At 42.4% G+C, this 20773-nt stretch overlaps 1 protein-coding gene across 2 annotated transcripts in view; it reads right to left on the bottom strand.

Moving 5' to 3' along the window:
* Positions 1-20773, bottom strand: part of gramd1a (GRAM domain containing 1A) — a gene marked incomplete at its 5' end in the record, with an annotated part of 67121 nt that overhangs the window by 13173 nt on the left and 33175 nt on the right. For both annotated transcript variants that reach the window (XM_083643834.1, XM_083643833.1), the window contains 6 exons: positions 1350-1492; positions 3982-4103; positions 9200-9346; positions 12150-12300; positions 18671-18980; positions 19475-19593. In XM_083643834.1, the coding sequence (XP_083499960.1) occupies positions 1350-1492; positions 3982-4103; positions 9200-9346; positions 12150-12300; positions 18671-18980; positions 19475-19593 (992 nt within the window). The remainder of the gene's footprint in view (positions 1-1349; positions 1493-3981; positions 4104-9199; positions 9347-12149; positions 12301-18670; positions 18981-19474; positions 19594-20773) is intronic.

Genomic DNA, 20773 nt, shown 5'->3' with positions numbered 1-20773 from the left:
CAGGACTCTCTCCATAGGTTTACACAGTATGCAGGTTATTGCGATGGGCCGAAAATAATTTGGTATACTTGCGCCCGGCTTTTTCGGCACGGGCTTAATTATTGAAAATTTCCATGATTTCGGCACTGTGCATATATCTAGGAGGACTTGGAACAGCTTTGTGAATACTCCCTTTAGTTGAAAAGCACAGTCTTTAAGCAGACGGGCTTTCAGACCGTCGGGGCCAGTGGTTTTGTTTGGCTTTAGTTTGAAAGACTTAGAGCAACATCCTCCTCTTTGATAACTATTGATTCTTCTGCAGGGAGATTATTACATATCTCATCACATTCTTTACTGTCATCCACAGTGTCAAATCTACAGTAATAGTTGTTCAAGTCGTCGACAGAGGTTTGGCTGTTATTCACAGGACTGTTGCTCTTTAGTTAGTAGGCAAATGGTATCTCTGTGTGTTCTTTTACTTATTTATTTTCTATCTAACCTTAATTCAATCTCACTGAGATTAGCAATCTCCTAAAAGACTTGGCCAAGAAAGAACTGATGCCAAAAACTTGACATCTACCGGTTTCAGGTAGCTGAAAAAAGTTCTGCAATACACTTCAATATCTCAATGTGATGTCATGTCATCTATGTTTGACCAGTTATCCGCAAGACAAACTAATACACCAAACAAGAAAATAGACACAGAAATTCAAAGTACATTGCCAGTAGCAGTTTCATTTCATTTCATTAATTACCTCTGCCAAGGAGGTTATGTTTTAGTGCAGTTTCTTTGCCTGTCTGTCTGTCTTGTCTGTGGAAAAACTACTCAGACTTTCATGAAACTTGGTGAAGGTAGGACGGGCCAAGGAAGAACTATTACATTTTGGAGCAGATCCGAGCTCACTCATGAAATGTGTATATCATAGCAGACTGGACTATTGGCCTTGGCGGATGTCTGTGCTCTCTGAGTGCCCTTCTAGTTCAAAAAGTGTTCAAGTGTCAGTGGGAAGGTAACAGGAGAGAAACTTGGACTTTAGTTTGTGTTATTTATATTGCAGCAAATGATCTGCAGTTTTTTTTTCAATTTTGAGTCACAAATGACAAAGTAACAATTTGTGGAAAAAGAAAACATGCACAATAAGCAGAATAAAGCAAATATTTGCAACACCCGCATCACAACATCATGATGCAGTGGCAACAGATTCTCTTGTACAAAATCAGTGAACTCTCATCGAAGACTAATGAGTTTAAAAGAGAGAGACGTGACCCCAGTCTGGCTCGCCGGCTTGAATGTGGTTTTCGCTGCCAATGGGTTAGGGCAAAATAAGAGAAAGTCCCACCACCACCACCATGAAACAAAGCAAACCTACCTGAGCCGACTCTTATGCTTGTTGATGGAGGTGAGGCAGTATCTGTGGATCGTGTAAAAGTAGTCCTGGTAGGGGATGCCTGAGGTGATGACCTCCGAGTCGATCACGTAGCACTCGCCTCGCGCGCTGCTCTTATACAACGTCTGGAAGAAGGTAGAATGGCGGAGGTGAAAATCCCCGAATGGAAAAACACAATATGCAACTCTGAAGATACTTGCATCCAAACTGATTTCCCCAACATATTTCAAAGAACTATCAAGTGCCAATCCTCTAATTCTGGCTTCCCAGGACTGAATATGATCAGTTGTCTGTCTCTGTATGCTACTCAAGTATTCTCTTCGGTCTATGTGAGCAGTGCCTTATGGTGCTTTGCTCCTGTGTATTGCATCATGTAATGTTTCAGTGATAAGGGTGTTAATATTACTACCATCACCACCTAACACTGTTTGAGCTACCAATAAGTCAGTCTTGTATGTATGTAACAATTTAGCTCATTTCCCTGTGAAAACAAATAAATTAAGGTCATCATTCCGAAATGCTATGTATCCCCTTGTGTTTAAATGTTATCTGAGGTTGCCAAACATTTAAAACAGACAAATAATTATTAGATCCAATACAATGTTACTATTTTGATAGTTAAGGGCTCGTGTCAAGAATAGCCGATAGTGAGTTTCAATTTCACACGAGCAATAATTTGGCACATTTCTCCAAATCATGAGTATCTAATTTTGGAATTAAACTCTTCAATTGTTCATCATCTGAAAACAGAGGATTGTTATTTATTGTGATACAGTATCATTTTTAGCACCGTTTTCTTCTCTCTGTTTCGCCTTTATTTATGGGGGAGTCTCACTGAGAGCAATGCTCTCTTTTTCAGGAGCGCCCTGTTCACATCCACACACATTCACACCTGGAAGCTGACCAGTACAACCAGTCTGATCTGCTGGCCACTCAGCAGCCCCACTGGAGCGTTTGGGGTTAAGGGCCTTGCTCAAGGGCACGTCAGTGGTTGTAATGAGGGAGAAACAAGTGCTGCTTTTCACTTTCTCCACCCAGATATTTATCCTGCCGGTCCCGGAGATTGAACCGATGACTCTCCGGTGACAAACTCACTTATCTAACCCTTTTGTGCCAAAGGCACACCAAAGGGCAAGCCAAAATCTCAAGGCACACTTGTATTCATATCTATGCAAAATACTCTGTAAATGCTTTTTATTTACTTAACAAATGTATTTACTTAAAAAAATAATTTGTAAAATGACATCAAAGCAGCAACATACCATTTAATCAATAAAATTAATTGTTTAAGCAGAATATCAGAGCAATTGACATTTTGTTATTAAATCTGTCAGTTTCTGACCTATTCTCTCTACCTTTCCATCCCCCTGTTACTCTGCCATCTGTGATGTCTGGCCGACTGACAACCGGCTACTACACACTCTCTTCATTGAATGCAGTTTTTTCTAATGTCATCATCATTCTCTTTCTCTGTTTTCATAGGGGTTTCGGGGGGAGAGGGTCAGTGCTCCCATCAGCTAACAAAAGAGTCCAAGCGATGGAAAAACTTTAGTGAACATTTAAATTGGGAATTTAAATACCCGTGCAGAAAATCCTTTCTCAATTTTGTGTTCGTTTCTTGTCCGTGACCAGGAAGCAATATTTTGGCGAAGGCATGCCGGAAGCGATATTTTGGCGAAGGCATGACCCGCCCATCTCTGCCTGATTGGCCTAGTGTCAAACGTTGTTCATCCAATCACATTCGCTTTGCTATCCTGAAATTGCAAGTTCAACTAGGCTATATGAATATGATCTCATAATCTTTGATTATGCTGCCATCTGCCATTTCATGCTTGTTGATTTAATAGTTGTTTTGCATTTTCTGACATCATGGTTATGAACAAATTCTTAGATGACCCACAGTAACTTTATAGCCTCAGCAACAACTGTAGTCATTAATAGAAAAGTATGAATGTCCAGCAGACAAACTAGTTGCAAGTCGCCCAGTTTTTTTAATTCCCCAATACATGTTCAATTATGTAAAATTCCCGTCTTGTACCATGAAATAAAATGGTTCAAAACTTTTTGATGTTGGTGAAAATGAATAGCAATTAATTGCTCCTAACCTCCAAAGTCAGCATCATGATCAGGAATTGTTCCTCCTCTGTCCCTTTGCTGGCATGTTGTGCACCACATGTTGCACATAATTAAACAAAATAAACAATTTAACTGCAACGTTACTAACATTTTCTCTGCATCTTGACATTGAATGAAACAATTGGCTATGCTATCTTGAGATGGCTCTGGCTCGCCTGGAAAGCAGGCGAGAGCAGCCGAGTGCAGTCAGAGTGCAGTCACCCAATCAGAGGCAGAGATGGGCGGGTCATGCCTTCGCCATCATGGGGGGGGGGGGGGTTTACAGAGAAGAAATTAACACAAAACTGAGAAAGGAGTTTTCCACACGGGTATTTAAATTCCCAATTTCCATTTACAAGCACATCAAATTGGCCCATTTTCCGTTTTTCATTTTTTTATTATCAAAGAAAAACGTGAAACAACCCGTTTTTCGTTTCACAATTTCAAAACGAAAAATGGATGGCCGCCAAGTACACGGACCCGTTTGTGAGGCACTGACCTGCGTCTCCACCACGGGGGCGGTCTTGGGGCCGAGGGGGTTGTTGATGGCGATGGTGTAGCTCAGAACACGACTGGTATTTCCATTGATGCTGTCCTGCTGCCACTCACTCACCGACAGGTCTGAGAGAGAGACAGAGAGAGAGACAGAGAGAGAGAGTGCATCAGAGAAAGCCGAAGAGACACAAAGTCCAAAAGATGATGGAAATAAATGTGACAGCACAACAGTAAGAAAGGTAAAGATTTTATGAATGAAAAGGAGAGAGACCATCAGAGGACAGAGTGCAAATGCGGTGAAGGAAGAGAGAGAGAAAAAAGGGGGTCAATCCACACTCATAAACACATCAAAAACAAAGAACCAAATGTCCCAATTAGAGCGACACAATTGCCCCCAAGCTGACAGGGGCTCCGACTGGGGCCACCACCAACCAAATCAACTCCCCGGCTTCACCTCTGCTGCGGTCAAACTACAGAAACACGTCCAAGCTAACTGATGCTATGTTTCTGGATACAATACCCAGTGCATTTACACAAGTGCGACTATGAGCAAAACCCAAAATGTGGCGCTGCGGCAAAGGCAGGGGCTAAAGATCAGAGAGAGAGAACAAACAGCAACGACAGTAAACAAGTAGTGTGGCCTCCTCATTAGTGTCACAATAAGTGGCCTACAGTTATGGCTGTGTCCGAATACCTCTACTAAGCCTACTTTTTATACTCAAATTGAGGAGGTAGTGTGTTTACACTGTACAGTACATACATTTTGTGTAGGCGAGATATTCCCGGAAGTCTACTACATTCACAAGAATTTCTGAGTAGAGAACAGGAGGTTACTCTGCTATAGAGACACTGCGGAGCGCGTCATCATTCAGAAACCACGCCCAAAACGGGGGAGAACAAAAACTCCCCCCCAATCCTGGCTTTCTCCTATGTCGCGTGTAGGCTTGCCGCGGTATCCGGTGTTACCCGGTGGTGAGATATACACCGATTACATAACGTGCCCACCGGTAACACCTTTTTTTTTATGGAGGAAGAATTGAAAGGAAAACTCCGCAGTTTCAGCGTGCGCCGCGGTAAATTACAAGCGCTCCCTCTGGGCTGCAGTGTGGCTCCGCTGTTCTGGTTAGACCAGCAACTAATGCTATGCATCCTATGAACACAAATTATGCCCTCCTCATAGTATACACATGTAGGTCAGACCCTTAGCTAAGCCTGCATGTGTGTGCATACTGCTGTTGTCACTGCGGGCCATCTCTGGAAATGTGCCTTTTTTTCTACAGCGAAAAGTCGATGCGAACTTAGTATCAATGCTAGCGGGAGGGAGGACTTACCAGCATTCAGTCATTGCCTGCTTACTGCTGCTTGCTGGTATTGTTAATCCCATGTCAGAAAAAGCCTCCAGATGTGTCGCTAATGTTAGTTTCTTTTGAGAAAGATTGTCTCCACGGGCGTCTGAAAAGTTGTCTCGAGTCAGATGTGAGGCAGCCAGTGTTGTATGACTGTGAGCTAAGTAACTGTGAGCTGTAAGCTAACGTTAGTACGTTACACAGCAGCAGCGTCTTGTCTCTATGAACCTACAGAATGGACGGTAAAAGCATAGACTCTCGCTTACTTTACAACTTTTATTATCAACATACATATAACGTAACGTTCGCTCTAGTCTAGCTGCTAAGGATACCCGACTGGTGTCTCACTGTTATTGTTCCCGGGAACAACATGCACTAGTAGGAACTAACAATCCTATTGTTTACATTTATTTTTACGGTGTCACCGGTAACACCGGTGTTGTCACGTGTTTACTTCACTGACAGCTAGATCCACATTTTTCTTGTCGCCAATTCTCAATTGCTTCCTTGTTTTGCTCGGAAGTACAAAAAAACTTTAATTGGCTATTTTTTACATTTGTTGTCTGCGCAGCCCACTACACAAAAGCTTTTAGCTATGTTTAATTCAAGGAAAATGACGCTGGTGTGTGGAAGTGAACGGAGAGTTTTCCCCCGTGATGGGTGTGGCCTATTTCATGCAGTGTCTCTATACTCATCCGCACATAACGCATTGTGACTTCAGCGGAGAAACAACTTCTGCCTCCATTACGGACACGGTACGTTTTTACAATTTTCACACGCTATTTAATCACTAAATTAACTTCTGTCACCATTTGAGGCGGGTAACCAGTGGTGTATATGAATAATTTGGCATCTTTACAACATTTTTTGATCCAGACAAGCTCATTCTCCATTGTGTGGTGATAGGCACAGTTGGATAAAAATGATAAGATGTCTGTAAATTAATATAAATATGTTGATGTTGAGTGAATGCAAAATGGACCAACCCTGGACCAGAGGAGAAGAGGAAGAATAGAAGTAAAATACCCTGCCAACAGCATTCAAGTCCCTGCCAGCAGCCTTCAAATCTACAGACTCCTTATATGTATTAAAATGTGGTGATGTCTGTAATAATTCGGCATACAATACATAGCTTACACCAGGGGTGGCCAAACTACGGCCCGCGGGCCAACTGCGGCCCGCTGCCCGTTTTTAAGTGGCCCGCCATGAATTTAGCACAAAAAAAAAAAAAAAAAAAATGCTAAAAACGTTTTTCTGTTTTAAAGTTTAAAACAGAAAACGAAAATGGGAAAACAAAAAAAGAAAGAAAAAGAAACGGAAAAACAAAAACTGATTCCCCCCATTTCGTTTTTTCATTTTAAAACCATTGAAAATGGGTTATACTTGAATAACCTGACCTGGTCTATTTATTTTTAAACATTTTTAATACTGAATGAATGTTTAATAGTGAGGTTTCCAGACCAAATTTCAAGCAGAAGGCCACACATGCATAACCTGATCACCCCGCGACGTCAGTCAAGTTCTAGTATGACGTCAGCTATGTTGTGGTCAGTCAAGTCCAAGTATGACGTCCGCAATGACGTCAGATATGACGTCAGTTCATTCTAGTATATATAGCAAGGGTTCTATGTCACCTCTCTCTCTCTGGCCGATCATAGCAGCAGCTATCTTCACGGCAGTCCATCTTCCCTGAAGCTGTCCTCGGAAGCGTCGTTTTGACCCACCCACCTCCCCAGTCCGCCACCAACGAGTCTCGACTCCTGTAGGATCCCCTATCCTAGCCTATGCAGATGCCCTCCTCTCGCCTCAAGAGGAGCGCCACTGTCCAATGGAGTCATGCGCCAAAGTATTTGCCATGCATGCCGATTGCTAAATAAAGTTTGTTAAATGCTACCAACTGGCCTCTCATGATTGAACTAATGTTATGTTTAATTATCTCTGTCTTAACCTGTTGGCACAGGAAAATAAAATTTGAAAACATACAGAAATACCCATTGTAATAGGTGAGCACCTCAATAAACTATGTGTCATATACATGTATGTATTTAGGTAGAAATTACATTTTTGATGGCACAAGGGTTTTCTGGTCCAATTCTTTTTCCGTGAAAACTGCCACGCTTAATCTTGTTTGTCCCGCGACTCCTTATATTTTTCTGTATGCGGCCCACAACCAAAAAAATTTGGCCACCCCTGGCCTACACCATGCAGCATGTTATTTCCTTCGATATTTCAAACTTTAAGGATGTTTCTCCTAGTTATTCCCTTGTTTCCCCCCATCAAAAATACACTGGTAGGCTGTACTGTACCGTAGAAAGCAGTGAAAAGTTTAACTTTTATTGTGTTCAAGTGCTGCTTGGTGGATTATCTATATGCCGAATTTACCAGAAGACCCCAACAGTTCATGCAAGATCTTAAGTGTTCTATGATAACGTATGTTTATCAATGATCAACTGACACATAAATTGCCAGATTTTTAATTGAGCTTGGCGGAATAACCTCTCCATGCAAGAAAGGGGTGTGTATCGGTGATAAATGCACCTGTATGTAGAGCAAAACAAACGACCAACAGCTTTCAAATATCCAAACTTTTTATTGAAATGTGGTGATCTGTAACGTCACATTATATAATAGACCCCCAAGCCGTGCTCTGAAATTGCCTGGCATCAGCTGCGTGGTTGGCTAGCCGCAGGTCCCTGGTGCTGAGTTAACGTTAAAAAAGCATGCGTTATTTTGATAAACTGACATCATTACGGGAATCTACATTGTTACATGTTGCTGCATTCTGAACTCTCCCAAGCTGGTACGAAATGCATTCTGGGATACATAGCTGTATACTGTAGTGTAAACAGCCCGCATACATAATTTCATATTTAGTAGTTAGTAGGGATGTCACAATATATTGCGATATCAAAACGTGACAATATGTATCGTTGAGATGAAATCTCATATCGTGAGAAAAAGAAGCTGAACATGGTGGCACTGATCTGCATCTGATTGCATGCTCGCTCTCCTTTTCATTGCTTTGTTTGAACAGATGAGGGATGTTACAGACACGGAGGATGAAAATGGTGAAATTACTCAAATTAGCGTGGAGGATGCTCCCTCAACTTACAAATCGATCGCAAAAAAATATTGTTAAAATATCGTATTGTATCATTATCGTGAACCCAATATCGTGTATCGTATCGTGAACTGAGTGTATCGTGACACCCCTAGTAGTTAGTAGATACACGTTGAAAAAGAGTAGACAGCAGGCGTAGTAGAGGTATTCGAACACAGCCTATGTCTCCAGAGGGAGTAGCAGAGACAGGAGGATAGGAACCGCCTCACATATTGATAATCATTACATCTCCACTTACAGTATCTACTAGACTGGGTCGCAGCATGAAAAGGAAACAAGGAAGAATACAACTTTTTGGACATGTATTTTTCTTATTCCTGTGGATAACTGGCTAAATGCAGGTGTCGTATTTGCTGTGCAGCTACAATGGCATTTAATGAAAAATTAACTTATCTCGAACATCAACAGTAGGCTAAATGGCAGGTTTTGGTCTCAGTTCCTCGGACTCAAACAGGAAGGGCTTGAAAGCAGCCACAAGCCATGCTGTGTGTTCAATATGGCTCGCTCAGCTCCCTCTCTTGCTCTTACCATCACTCTCTCTTCACTTGCTGAAAGCAACAAGTTCAGGCCCGTTCTCTAGGGGTATTCGAAAGTCATTCTGGGAAATGTAGGACATCACTAACTGAAGCAGAAGTAAACAAGGCAGGTTCAGGGAAAATGGGCACACAAAAAAAGTAAAATGGTACCACTCCTTCACAAAATGACTCCTGGAATGCATTGATCAGTGTGTATGTGTGTGTGTTTGTGTTAGGTACCAGTGAAGTGTCGCTGGGAGAAGAGGTGCTGGATGAAGTTTGTGTCAGCTGAGAACAGCAGGTCGTGCAACTTGTCCACGCTCATGCGAACAGCTGTGTTGATGTGCAGCCGGCCATTCAGGTCAGCGCAGAACGACTCCACTTCACCTGGGAGGGCAGCAGAGATCATCAACTGAAATAGATTCTCATTTGCTCTGTGATTTTATAGACGCTTTTAGAGTGGACGTCACAGAGTTAGTTGCGCACACATCACGGTATCCAAAACTCTGAGGAACTCAAGCTGAAACGAGAGAGATCCCCGGAATACAGGAAAAAGACGTCTTGTGCCATATGCGTATACTGCCCTACAAATCATAACCGCAGCAACTACCGCAACACTGAAACTAAGAAAAATGCCTTTAAAGTTTTTTGACTGTCGAGCCAAATGAGATATAGGTTGAAAAGTGGCAATGCGCTTATTAAATATGTATACGTTAAAGTATTTTTTGGGGGCAAAAAACAATGATCAATTACTTGACCTATGACCCCAGAAATGCAGATACGGCACTCTGTCTGTGTATTACCTTAAACAGATGTGTAGGTAGTACAAGGGAAAAGCGCAGTAACTACAATCTAATGTGCTTCTGCTGTCTTGTTTTTCATGAGACAATTGTAATTGGTTTTGATTTCGATACCACATCATATCTGTATTTAATTAAATAAATTTTATTGTTTACATGTTTAAAACATTTAAATGGATGAGTAACAAATAAATTCAGGGAATCCTGAAGTCAGTTGTCATCTTCATCACTGGTGTTTCTTTTTGGTCATCATTCTGACACAATTAATTAATGAGCACAGTTGTTTTATTATCTTAATTTAGAAGAGGTTTTCTTTACAAAAATCTAATTTTAGTTTTTCACACTTTTTCACATCAAAAGTTCATTTTTCAAGATTTCATTCATAACAGTAATCTACATGTTTGCTGACGTCACCTAGTAATATCAAATTTCTACCCCATTTCAACCAATGACAATGAATCACGACATGGCAGCTGTCAATCAAATCTTCATTTCAGAATATTTTTTTCTTCCAAATGAAGGAGAAAATGTCGCCTAGTGCCTGTCATCTGGCCCATAAACTAACTACTAACTTGGCCAATTGTATGAAACATGAACAAAAAAACAAAAAACAAAAAACGGTAATGTCTAAGAATGCAAAGGCATGTAACTGGCTTGTTAAAACTCTCATTCCAGGAATATTGTATTTACCGCAATAGCGATAATGGCGCGCGTCTGAAAGCCTGGTTGTCAGGGGTCGCCCCTCGGAGATTCCAGGCGGGCGGGCAACACCCATGCATCAGATTGTCCGCTCGTTCTGCATGAAGCAGCTGACTGCCTGGTACTCGGCGGATCCCACTCACGTAGCACGACGGTTTTTGGTTGGATTTCGTAGTTACTGCAATTTTTATACTTTGTTTTTTCAAATATAGAGCAAGACTGAACTTTGTCACATGATAAAACATATCTAAAAGTTAAATTTCAATAATAACTCAATTTTGACCAAAATTGTAGTTACTGCGGTTTTGATTTGGAGGGCAGTATAGATGCTGGACATTCCCACTAGGAATATGACGATGTCCGGCACTGCAACTTTGGCGATCTATTGGATCCTAGACCCATCCTGACAGTGAGTACGGGACAGTAAACCTCACCCCATTGAAAGAGTGAGCTTATGTGTGTAAGGTAACCTGTCTGTAGCTGGCAAAGATTTAAACTACGTGGAGGAGGTGCCGTCGGAATCTTCCATATTTCTACGACAGCTGAACCGCTAGTTGTAACTTTCTGCAACGAGTTCGGCTCCACCCACAAAATACGTCATCGCTGTTTACAAACATTGAAAGGGTCTATATGGCCTTGGTGCTTGAGGGTGATTTTTGTTGTTGTTGTGCGTCTACATAATTCACTGTTTTGGTCCCGAATTACGGTTCCTCTGCAGGTTACAGTGTTAAAAATGCATACTTCGCATAAAGACAAAAAGATAATTCCACACATTAGGACACATCTGTGTGGTTTCAGAGGGAAATGTGAGATTTAACATCACATTTTCTCTAGCAGGAGTAGGAATTTTCTTGCCGTGGTGGTGACTGATTTCATGGGAAATGCAGACAGCAATGGTTGGGCTGATTCACTAATCAGTTACAGCCTGCTAAACAGGCTGTGGTTTGCACAGTCAACTTTCCTGAAATAGCCTATGTTTTGTGACCTGCAGGCAGTCATGTCCTCGCCTTGTGCAGTAAACTGGGTGGTCATTTCAGGTTAATGATTTAACTGATTGTGTCAAAACAGCACATATAATGGAGGCATGCATACGCATGCTGGTAAGACACAAAACTTGAGATTTAGTTCATGAGAAATTCACCCACACGCCAGCAAATCCCTCCGCAGCACCACTGGAAAAACCTATCCTGCAATAATCGCTGATGTGGAAGGCAGGAGAGGTGGAGGCAATGGAGCAGAAACCTATCTTTCACAGTAGTCGTGCTTTGACAGATCAGGCGGGGGAAGTCAAAATAAATAAAGTTTATTTGTATAGCACGTTCTTAAAACTGCTTAGAGAGAGCATGAACAATAAAATCAAATCTATCTATTCAACAATACCTCAATTTTATCTTTCTTTATATGTATGGTTTATAAAATAACTATATAAAGTGGAAAACATTTCACTGTTAATAAAATAATAATAATTGAAGTTTAAATTTATAAGCCAAATTTATAATGAATTAAAAAAGTAATGGATCCCAAACATATTTTACATTCTCAGTTTACATAATGCATTTAAATCAAACTTAAGCTAAAATGAACTAACCCTCATTTACTTTTCTGGTTTTGATAAAAAAAAAGAGGTCACATTTGCATTGATTTAACTGAGCTCCTCTGGTGGTGAGACCAGCCATCCAAACAACACTCACTCTCTTCCTGCGTGTCTGAGGAATTGCTTGGGTCTGTGGGCAGCTCCTCATCGTTGGTGATGTCCAATGAGGAGAGGTTTCCCAGGCTGGTGGTTGGAAGGGGCATGTGATTGGCTGACTCCGACAGGCTGTCCACACCCTCTTCCAGATTCTAAAGCAGTGAGGGGAAAAGGTATGCCAGGCAACAGTTAGCGGAGACTGCTAAGGAATCAAATCACCCCATCATCATATGACTTAGAGAGAGGAGGCCTGAAGTGGCCTGACCGCATGTTGATGCTGTCTAGGCAGACATACCACTGTAGATATGGAATTAATTTGAAGCCAATTTACAGTCAACAGAGCAGTCCATTTATCCACTTTGCTATGGCTTGGACCTGATTTACTCGTATCAAGTTCAAGACTGCTTGGCAACCAACATAGCAGTTGTTTTGCACAGAATTGGTTCGACATAGAGCCAGCTAGAACGGCTTTCAGAATATCACACCCTCAGATGAAGTGTGATATATATATATATATATATATATATATATATATATATATATATATATATACTTGTAGTCATATATATACACATATATATATCAGGGCTGTCAGCGTTAACGCGTTAATCATGATGCGATTAAGGGCCGACCATAACGCGTTATTATTATTTCTTTAATCGCGTTAATTGCATGCCGCTATTTTGTCCCTTCGACGCACCCGTACTTGTAGTCAAGCCGGTCGCAGCGGTTTCCTGTCTCCTGTATGTTTCAGGCATGGAAAATAAAGACAGCAACACGCTTCTAAATGGCTCGTTTTACTTAAAAAACTCAGATGGCACGTTGGCTTTAACCGTTCAACATACAGAAGAATGACACTATGCAGAAACATGTGCTAAGCACTTCTCCGAAATAGCAGAGCAATGGGACATTGCAAGGAAGGTGACGACAATCGGTGATGGTAGGCAGCAAAAATCATGCCATAGCAACACATGCCGTGCATTGCGCATAGTATACAGAGGACGATTACAACGTCAATCCGTGACAGTGGTTTTGAGAATGTATTGCCGCAAACTGGTTGGACATTTGAAGCATAGTCCAGCAAATGCAGCAGAACTGCAACGAGAACAAGCAGAGAGAAGACAAGAGCCTGAGCCTCTAATCCAAGACGTTTCCACCAGATGGAACTCCACTCTGAGCATGATCACTCGGCTGCTAAAAAACAAAGATGCCATCAGAGCTACACTTGATCTCCATCAGCAAAGGAACACTCCAGCCATGCAGAGCCAGATTAACACCCCCAGGGGCCCTGGGGCACTGAAGCTCCCAGGGGCCCCCCTATCCATCGTCCGGATGTTTGGATGTTTTTTTGCCATATTTAGAGGAATATCTCATTTTAAATTAACATTAGTATTATACTGTTATGTTATTATTCCGTTTCTGAGATTCAGTTTCTCACTCACTCATAGGCGATTCTAGGCTTTGCAAAGAGGTAGCACCAGCAGGATAAAGATATTAGTCTGACTGGGGGGTTTCTAGGGGGGGCTGTGCCCCCCCCAGGACAAAGAAATTTTGTACATTTTAAAGTAAAATGCATGAATCTGAGAGCAAAAGGAAGAGGCTAATCTTCACATTAATATCCTCTTCACTGTGCTGTGGCTTTACAATGATGAAAAAATAATTGACATTACATTTCCAATACAAAACAGCAGAGGGTGCCGCAGCACCACAAGCACCCCCACTTCCCGCGCCCCTGGTCACCACTTGCCCACAGGCATCCAATGAGACTAAATCATCAGACTTAATCTTCTTGGAAACACATTTTATTTTGTCCTGATTGCTCTTAGATTTGTGTCATAGTTCTGTGGAGCCCAACCAACAAAAATAAAATAAAATAAAAAAAATTTGGAAGGCCCCTTCACCCCGAGGGCCCCGGGGCACCTGCCCCGGTTGCCCTATGGTTAATCCAGCCTTGCAGCCATGCTGACCAATGCAGAGTTTGAGAAGATCCAAAAGCTTGAGACACTACTTGAACCCTGCAAGTAAGCTACTACTTACACACACACACACACACACACACACACACACACACATTGTAACAAGACATTGTTACCTTTTGTCCAAAGCGACTTACAATATCACATTTTGTCAACAGTACAGAAAACAACTATGCAACACAATCAATGACAGCTAATACCTAAAATACACTACAAGAGTTCCCCTCCTATTTTACATAGGAAGCTAGTCCTAGCTAGCCTCCACACCCCGGCTTGAGCTATCCAGTAAAGCACGAGCCGTCTGCCTCAGCTGACCTGCTGTCCGCGGCCTACGCCGGTGCTGGGTAAGTCAAATCCCTTTTGCAAACTTTCCACCTGACAGCTTGTGGTTATTTCGTTCTGCTGCGGTATGTTGCGGGTCCAGTTCAACTAGAAAAGAGCCTAACTCTTTTTGGAACCGAACCTGTGACAGTACAGATTTATTTTTATTTTTTCCCCCATATTTTTTTATCCCATTTTTATCCCCCATTAGTGCTCATTTTAATTTATTTATCCTGGTTGCTACTCCACCCTCTGCCAATCTGGGGAGAGCCGAAACTGGCTCCATGCTTCCTCCGAGACATGGGCAGTTAGCCAGCCGCTTCTTTTCACCTGACAGGGGAAGCTTCACCGGTAGGACATAGCACGTGGGAGGTTCACCTTAATGACCAGAGGAGGAACCACATTAGCAACCAGGATATTGCATGTTTTGGTGAAGGGGGTTCCTATATGAAGGAAACCCCCGGGAGGCACGGGGAGAACATGCAAACTCCACACAGAAAGGCCCTTTTGACGACCCCACCCGGGCGGTGGGCACTCGAGGACATGCGGACGGGCACGCATTCCTTCAGTGTTCACAGCGTCCCAGGTGGGAATCGAACCCAGGACCTTCGAGCTGTGAGGCGACAGCGCTTACCACTGCACCACCGCACCCCCACAGTACAGATTTCTAATCGTCAAGTGTAAACTGCCTCCTGACTCCAGTCAGAGCCAGTCGGAGCCACAACGATTATAAGAAAACATGTTTTAATTTCTGGTGAAGAGAGGATTCCCATGTGCACAGCCAGTAGAAAGATCAGGTGCTGGTCGGTTGCAGGATAAACATGAAATGAAAAATTAAAGGAACCACCGCAACACTGAAAATGACTTACTGATATTTATTTGTGAACAACGCGTTTCGCGTACAGCAGAATCTGTGAACCTGATGAAGCTGTACGCGAAACGCGTTGTTCACAAATAAATATCAGTAAGTCATTTTCAGTGTTGCGGTGGTTCCTTTAATTTTTCATTTCATGTTTTAATTTCTCTTGTAGTGTAAACTGAAGCAACGACCCAACTCAACTCAACTCAAACGTGCATGTGGAATCCCGTCAATATCCAATGAAAAACTAGGAGGCAATGAGCCAAAAGCAGTCAAATAGCTAGTCTTCATACGATAGATATTTCTGATACCAAGGCACACGTGAATGAGGGAAGCAAAGACGCTATGCCGGTTGCTCACGGTTAAGTCAGAAAGAATAAAACCGAAACTTCCCGCTACGAATTTCTAAATGAAAGTATACCATTGCAACCGTTTTGTGTGTGTGATCGGAAACACCCCAAGTACCAACGAGGAAATAAAGAACACATTTGCATAGAAACCTGTTTTAAATTAATGTAATGTTGAAAAGTCCATTTTAACCCGTAGTGAGTCATGCAGTAATACATTGGCGCTTTTATTTTGAAACTAAAATTATGTCTAACTATCTACAGCCTAACTATAGGCTGTAGACCTGTTATAGTGTTCAGGCTAAAATCAGACTAGAGTAGAATAGGACAGGCCAGACTAGGCTGTAGATTAGCTAGATTCCCTGTGTCCTAGTTAGTTCTGGTTAATGTCTAGAGTAGACAGATTGTCTGATTTTCTCCCCCGTTTTCCTGCTCTCTCCTCTCTCACACTCTAAAGCATGCATGGCATCCCCTCCTTTCCCTGTTCTCTCCACATACTCTCTCTCATACTCCCCCTGCTCTCCCTCCCCACCTCCTCCCCTTCCTGAACTTTCCCCCCCACTGTTCTAAAGCATGTCATCCATTATATTCTAAAGCATGGCACCCATTCTCTTTCTCTTCCCCTGCTCCTCCCCCACATTAACCATTCCCTCCCCACCTCCTCTCTTTCCATGCTCTCTCCTCCCCCACATCCCCCCGCTCTCCCCCTCCCTTCTCCTGCTCTCTCCTCTTTCTCCCTTTCCCTGCTCCCTCCCCCTCTCCTCCCCAACACTCCTCATTCCCTGCTAGGGATAGGTACCGCTCACATTTGAACCGATACCGGTACGATACCGGTACCTGGAATTCGGTACGGTACCCAGAATGGTACCATTTTCAGTACTTTACACGCTCTAATAACAAAAAAATTACAGTTGTAAAAAAAAAAAAAGTCCAAACTTCTCAGAGAGAGTGGTCGGTATTCACTAAAGCCTTCATATCTCAGGCTCTGTAGCACATAGAAACATAAAATAAAAAGCATTTGAGAGCTTAACCCAGTGGTAGCCAACACGGTGCCCGCGGGCACCTGGTCGCCCGCGGTGTGGCGCTGTGGCGCCCGCAGGCCACGTTCAGAAAAATGTTAAAAAAAAAAAAAAAAAAACACAAACAAGACAAAACAGACAAACAGGCTCAGCCACAGGGGAAAGAAAGGGAAAACAAAAAAACTAAACAAAAAAATATAATCAGAAAAATTTATTTTTTATTTGTTTTTCTCCTCCCTTCCCACAATAACACACAAATGTAGAAAATAATTGGTTTAACAATGCATATGTTTTAAAAACGTTTATTGTCTGTGTATAATTAATTATTGATTAACTATTTTGATCCGCCTGGGCTGGGGTCAAAGTTTAGTTTTACGTTACGTCACTACGTCATTCACTCTGCGACAGTGCGACTGCCAGCTGCCAATGATTATATCAGTTGGCTAAGCTAAATGATGGAATGTAAGAACAATGGCAGAAAAGTGAAAGAAAAAACATTACCAATTTCAAGAGGAGTGGGAGGAAGAGTTCTTCTTCACAACAGTGAAAGAAAAGAGTGTATGTCTCCATTAAATGCATAATACTCATTATTTAAAGGTAAATCGAGCAAAGCCCCCGACATGACTCTCTACCCTTCAGGTAGCCCTCGACCTCAAAAAGGTTGGTGACCCCTGGCTTAACCCTTTGGCTTTTCGTATTATATTTGCTCTAATGTTCATAAAAAAAAAAAAACTTTAACCCCAAAAAATAAAAATAAAAAGATTCTAATGCATTTTAAGAAATGATAATAAAGATTACGGCAAAAGTAACCCTTCCAAATAAAAAGCCACGGGTTTAAGCTCTCAAATGCTTTTTATTTCATGTTGATAGCTACTATACAGGCTGAGGAAATACGTTCTGTTGAACCCTTGACAATTACTGCAGCAAGGTTAACGTTAGCGTTAACGTTAGCGATCTCTGTTTTGCAGTCGTTGTGAAGACAGTGAAAAGCCCCGTTATCTAACAACCACAACGGCAGTGAAACAGCTTATCCAGCTAACGCTAGCTAATTAAATAACGTTACCTGATGTTGTAGAAGTCGATGCCTCTCTCAACGTTACAGCTGAGGAGGTGCTGCTAACGTTAGCTGCGGTGTGCTGCCTGCTTCATTCACCCTCAGCCTATCTAATACGTTAGTCTTCAGCATTTAGCTAAATATATCTTGTGTTTGACCATGCTTCCTCAAGTTTGAGGTGTTTCCCTGGCCAGCTTTGCAATTCACATCACAAATGTTGCAACCAGTGTTGTCTGAGTCTATCTTGGTAAAGTGTAGCCACATTTTCGGCTGTTCTGGTTTGTTATGTTTCAGGTGTGTGACGTACTGACGTAACGCGCTCTCGCGTGTTGCCTTAAGGTTCCGTCGGAATTTCTATTTTACCCACTCTCTTCTATTACTCAGATGCGTTCAAGTACCGAAATGAGGTACCGTTTTATGTCATGTGAACTGATACTCGGTAGTACCGCCCACTTTCGGTCGGTGCCTGTAAAAGTACTGAGTTCGGTACCCATCCCTATTCCCTGCCACTTCCTGCTCTCTCCTCTCACATTCCCCCTGCTCTCCCTCCCCACCTCCTCCCTTTCCTGATCTCTCCTCCCCCACTATTCCCCCACTATTCTAAAGCATGGCACCCATTCTACTCCAAAGCATGGCACCCATTCTATCCTCTCCCACTATTCCACCACTATTCTAAAGCATGGCACCCATTCTATCCTATATTTCCATATTTTCTATATTTCTCTATCATATGATTGTTCGATGTGTTATTATTACTACTGTAATTTGCTACTGTTGTGTCAGCTAGCCCTCTGGGACATGCTTGTGAATTAGGGCTATACAAATAAACTTGACTTGACTTGACATGTCTCAAGTGTGGCCTCCAGAGTGCCCATAATGTCTGAAAAAGCCATCTATTGCAATTTTGCATGTGTTTGTCAATGTGGATGTCAAGCAGAAGACTCACAAAGGAGGCAGCAGCGGAGACCGGGGCAGAGGCAGAGGCGCTGGTGTTGGTGGTGGAGGGCAGCGAGCTGTGGGAGATGGGGGGACTGGGCTCCAGGGGGTCGGAGCTGAGCCGGCGGTCCGACGAGGAGGGCACCTCCATGGGCAGACAGGAGGCGGAGGATGGGGGAGAGCAGCCCCCGAGGCTGGAGGCTGAGGGAGAGCTGACCAGACCGCAGGGCACCAGGCCTGGAGGGGAGCTGCCGGTGGAGGGGACAGACACCGAACTGAGGTCCAACAGATCTGTGACTGACCCCGACTCGTCTCCTGGCCTGGAGGATGGAGGGAGAGAGAGGGGAAATGAGGGACAGAGGAAGTGAGAAAAGGAGACAGAAACATGAGAAAGAAGAAGAGAAAGAAACATGGATTATGGAGAAGAAAGTATGGATAGGTGGAAAAGCAAAGAAAAAGAGTGGAAATAGTATAGAAAACTAAACAGTCAGACAGAGTACGGTAAACAGCATGATTAACTGCTCCGAGTAATGACTTAATTGAATAATCATTAGTACTAAGTGGACAAACAAAAATCAAAGAGGCATATTCGATCCCAAATTGAGAGAGATCCCCATTTAGCATGCTTCTCTCAGACTAAAATAAACACAAATTCCACACACTATAAACTATAATAGTGTATTTACACAACCACACACTCCTTCCAAACAGTATTAGTTATTATTCCTTCCATACAGTATTAGTGTGTTGTTGTTGTTGTTGTTGTTTTACAACACAACCACTGTTGTTGTTGTTTTACAACACAACCACTCACAGTAGGCCGTTCATGTGTTCGGCGGTGGGGGAGACGTAGTCCTCATCTTCACTAGTGAGACCCAGTTCAGTGCCGTAACACTGGTGTACAATATGCCACAGCTCCTTCGGGGACAGGGGCTGGAGGACAAACACAAAATATCTATTGACTAAATTTACATCAAATTACAACTATGAATGTGCTACTTTCTGTATTTATCTGCTAGTATAATTTATTATACAATACCACTCAGTCATGATTCCAAGTATCTATGCATATATGCGGTGCTTACTGTATACAAAAGTCTAAAATTAACACACACCACGCAAAATGTTTGGTAAAATTTGTCTTTGGCAAATAAATCCGACCTGCCGCCACACTGGCTGCTCACTTTTTGAAATTATCATATTTGAGTGCCACGGTTATACAGTTTTTGACCTTTGTTCTCAAACTTCCAAATCACGTGTGTGTGAACGTGATGCGTCTGTGTGTGTGTGTGTGTGTGTGTGTGTGTGTGATTTATATGCCTGCCTGTAGACCAGGGGTGCCCAAATTATTTCCCATGAAGGGCCAAAACTCAATCTGGGTGGAGGGCCGAGGGCCAAAAATAAACGTTGTGGAATTACATTAAAATGTATTGTGTTTTATAGAAAATTAACATTCTAAATCTAAAATAACATTTCAATATAATAATCTACTTTTTATCCGTTTGGTAATTGTAATAATTTGCAATTGGTTATATATATTTAAAAAAACATCTGCATTTGTGGGGAGCTTAAACATTTAATCAGTAAACACCCATTTAAAAACAGTTGTATTTTCCACCTTTATAATCAAGAGAGAAATTTGACTGAATTCACAACTTGAAAAATCCTCAAGGTACTTTGAAAATCAGTTTCGTAGTGGCGACGTATATTGTACTCTTTCAAAACAGCCACTCTGTCTGCAAATGAGACAAACCGCTGTTGAATTTACTTCGGGGAAAAAAATACTCGTCTTGCCACTCCATCCTAAACTTTCTTTTGTCAGTGTGCCACTGCCGTGATGATGATCTGTCCATCTTGCTGAGCTGGTGTAAAGCCAGTGACTGGGGAGGGATCAAATATCAGAGCTCACCCCCCAACCAGGTGATTCAGCCAACCAATCAGGAGCAATCAATCCTCAGATAGCAATGCCTCACACCCGTGTGATAGAGTCGGGGAGAGAGAATACCAGCTGCACAAAATTAACGTTAATCGTAGATAGAAGAGTCCCGACATCTCCATTCAGGCGCGGACTGCATAATCGGGCACGTCCGGCAACTGCCCGGTGGCCTGGCCT

This window comes from Poromitra crassiceps (assembly GCF_964638095.1).
Source record: "Poromitra crassiceps genome assembly, chromosome: 1".
Lineage (NCBI taxonomy): Eukaryota > Metazoa > Chordata > Actinopteri > Beryciformes > Melamphaidae > Poromitra > Poromitra crassiceps.
Note: the sequence above shows the minus strand (reverse complement) of the source record. Positions and strands in the feature narration are given on the sequence as shown.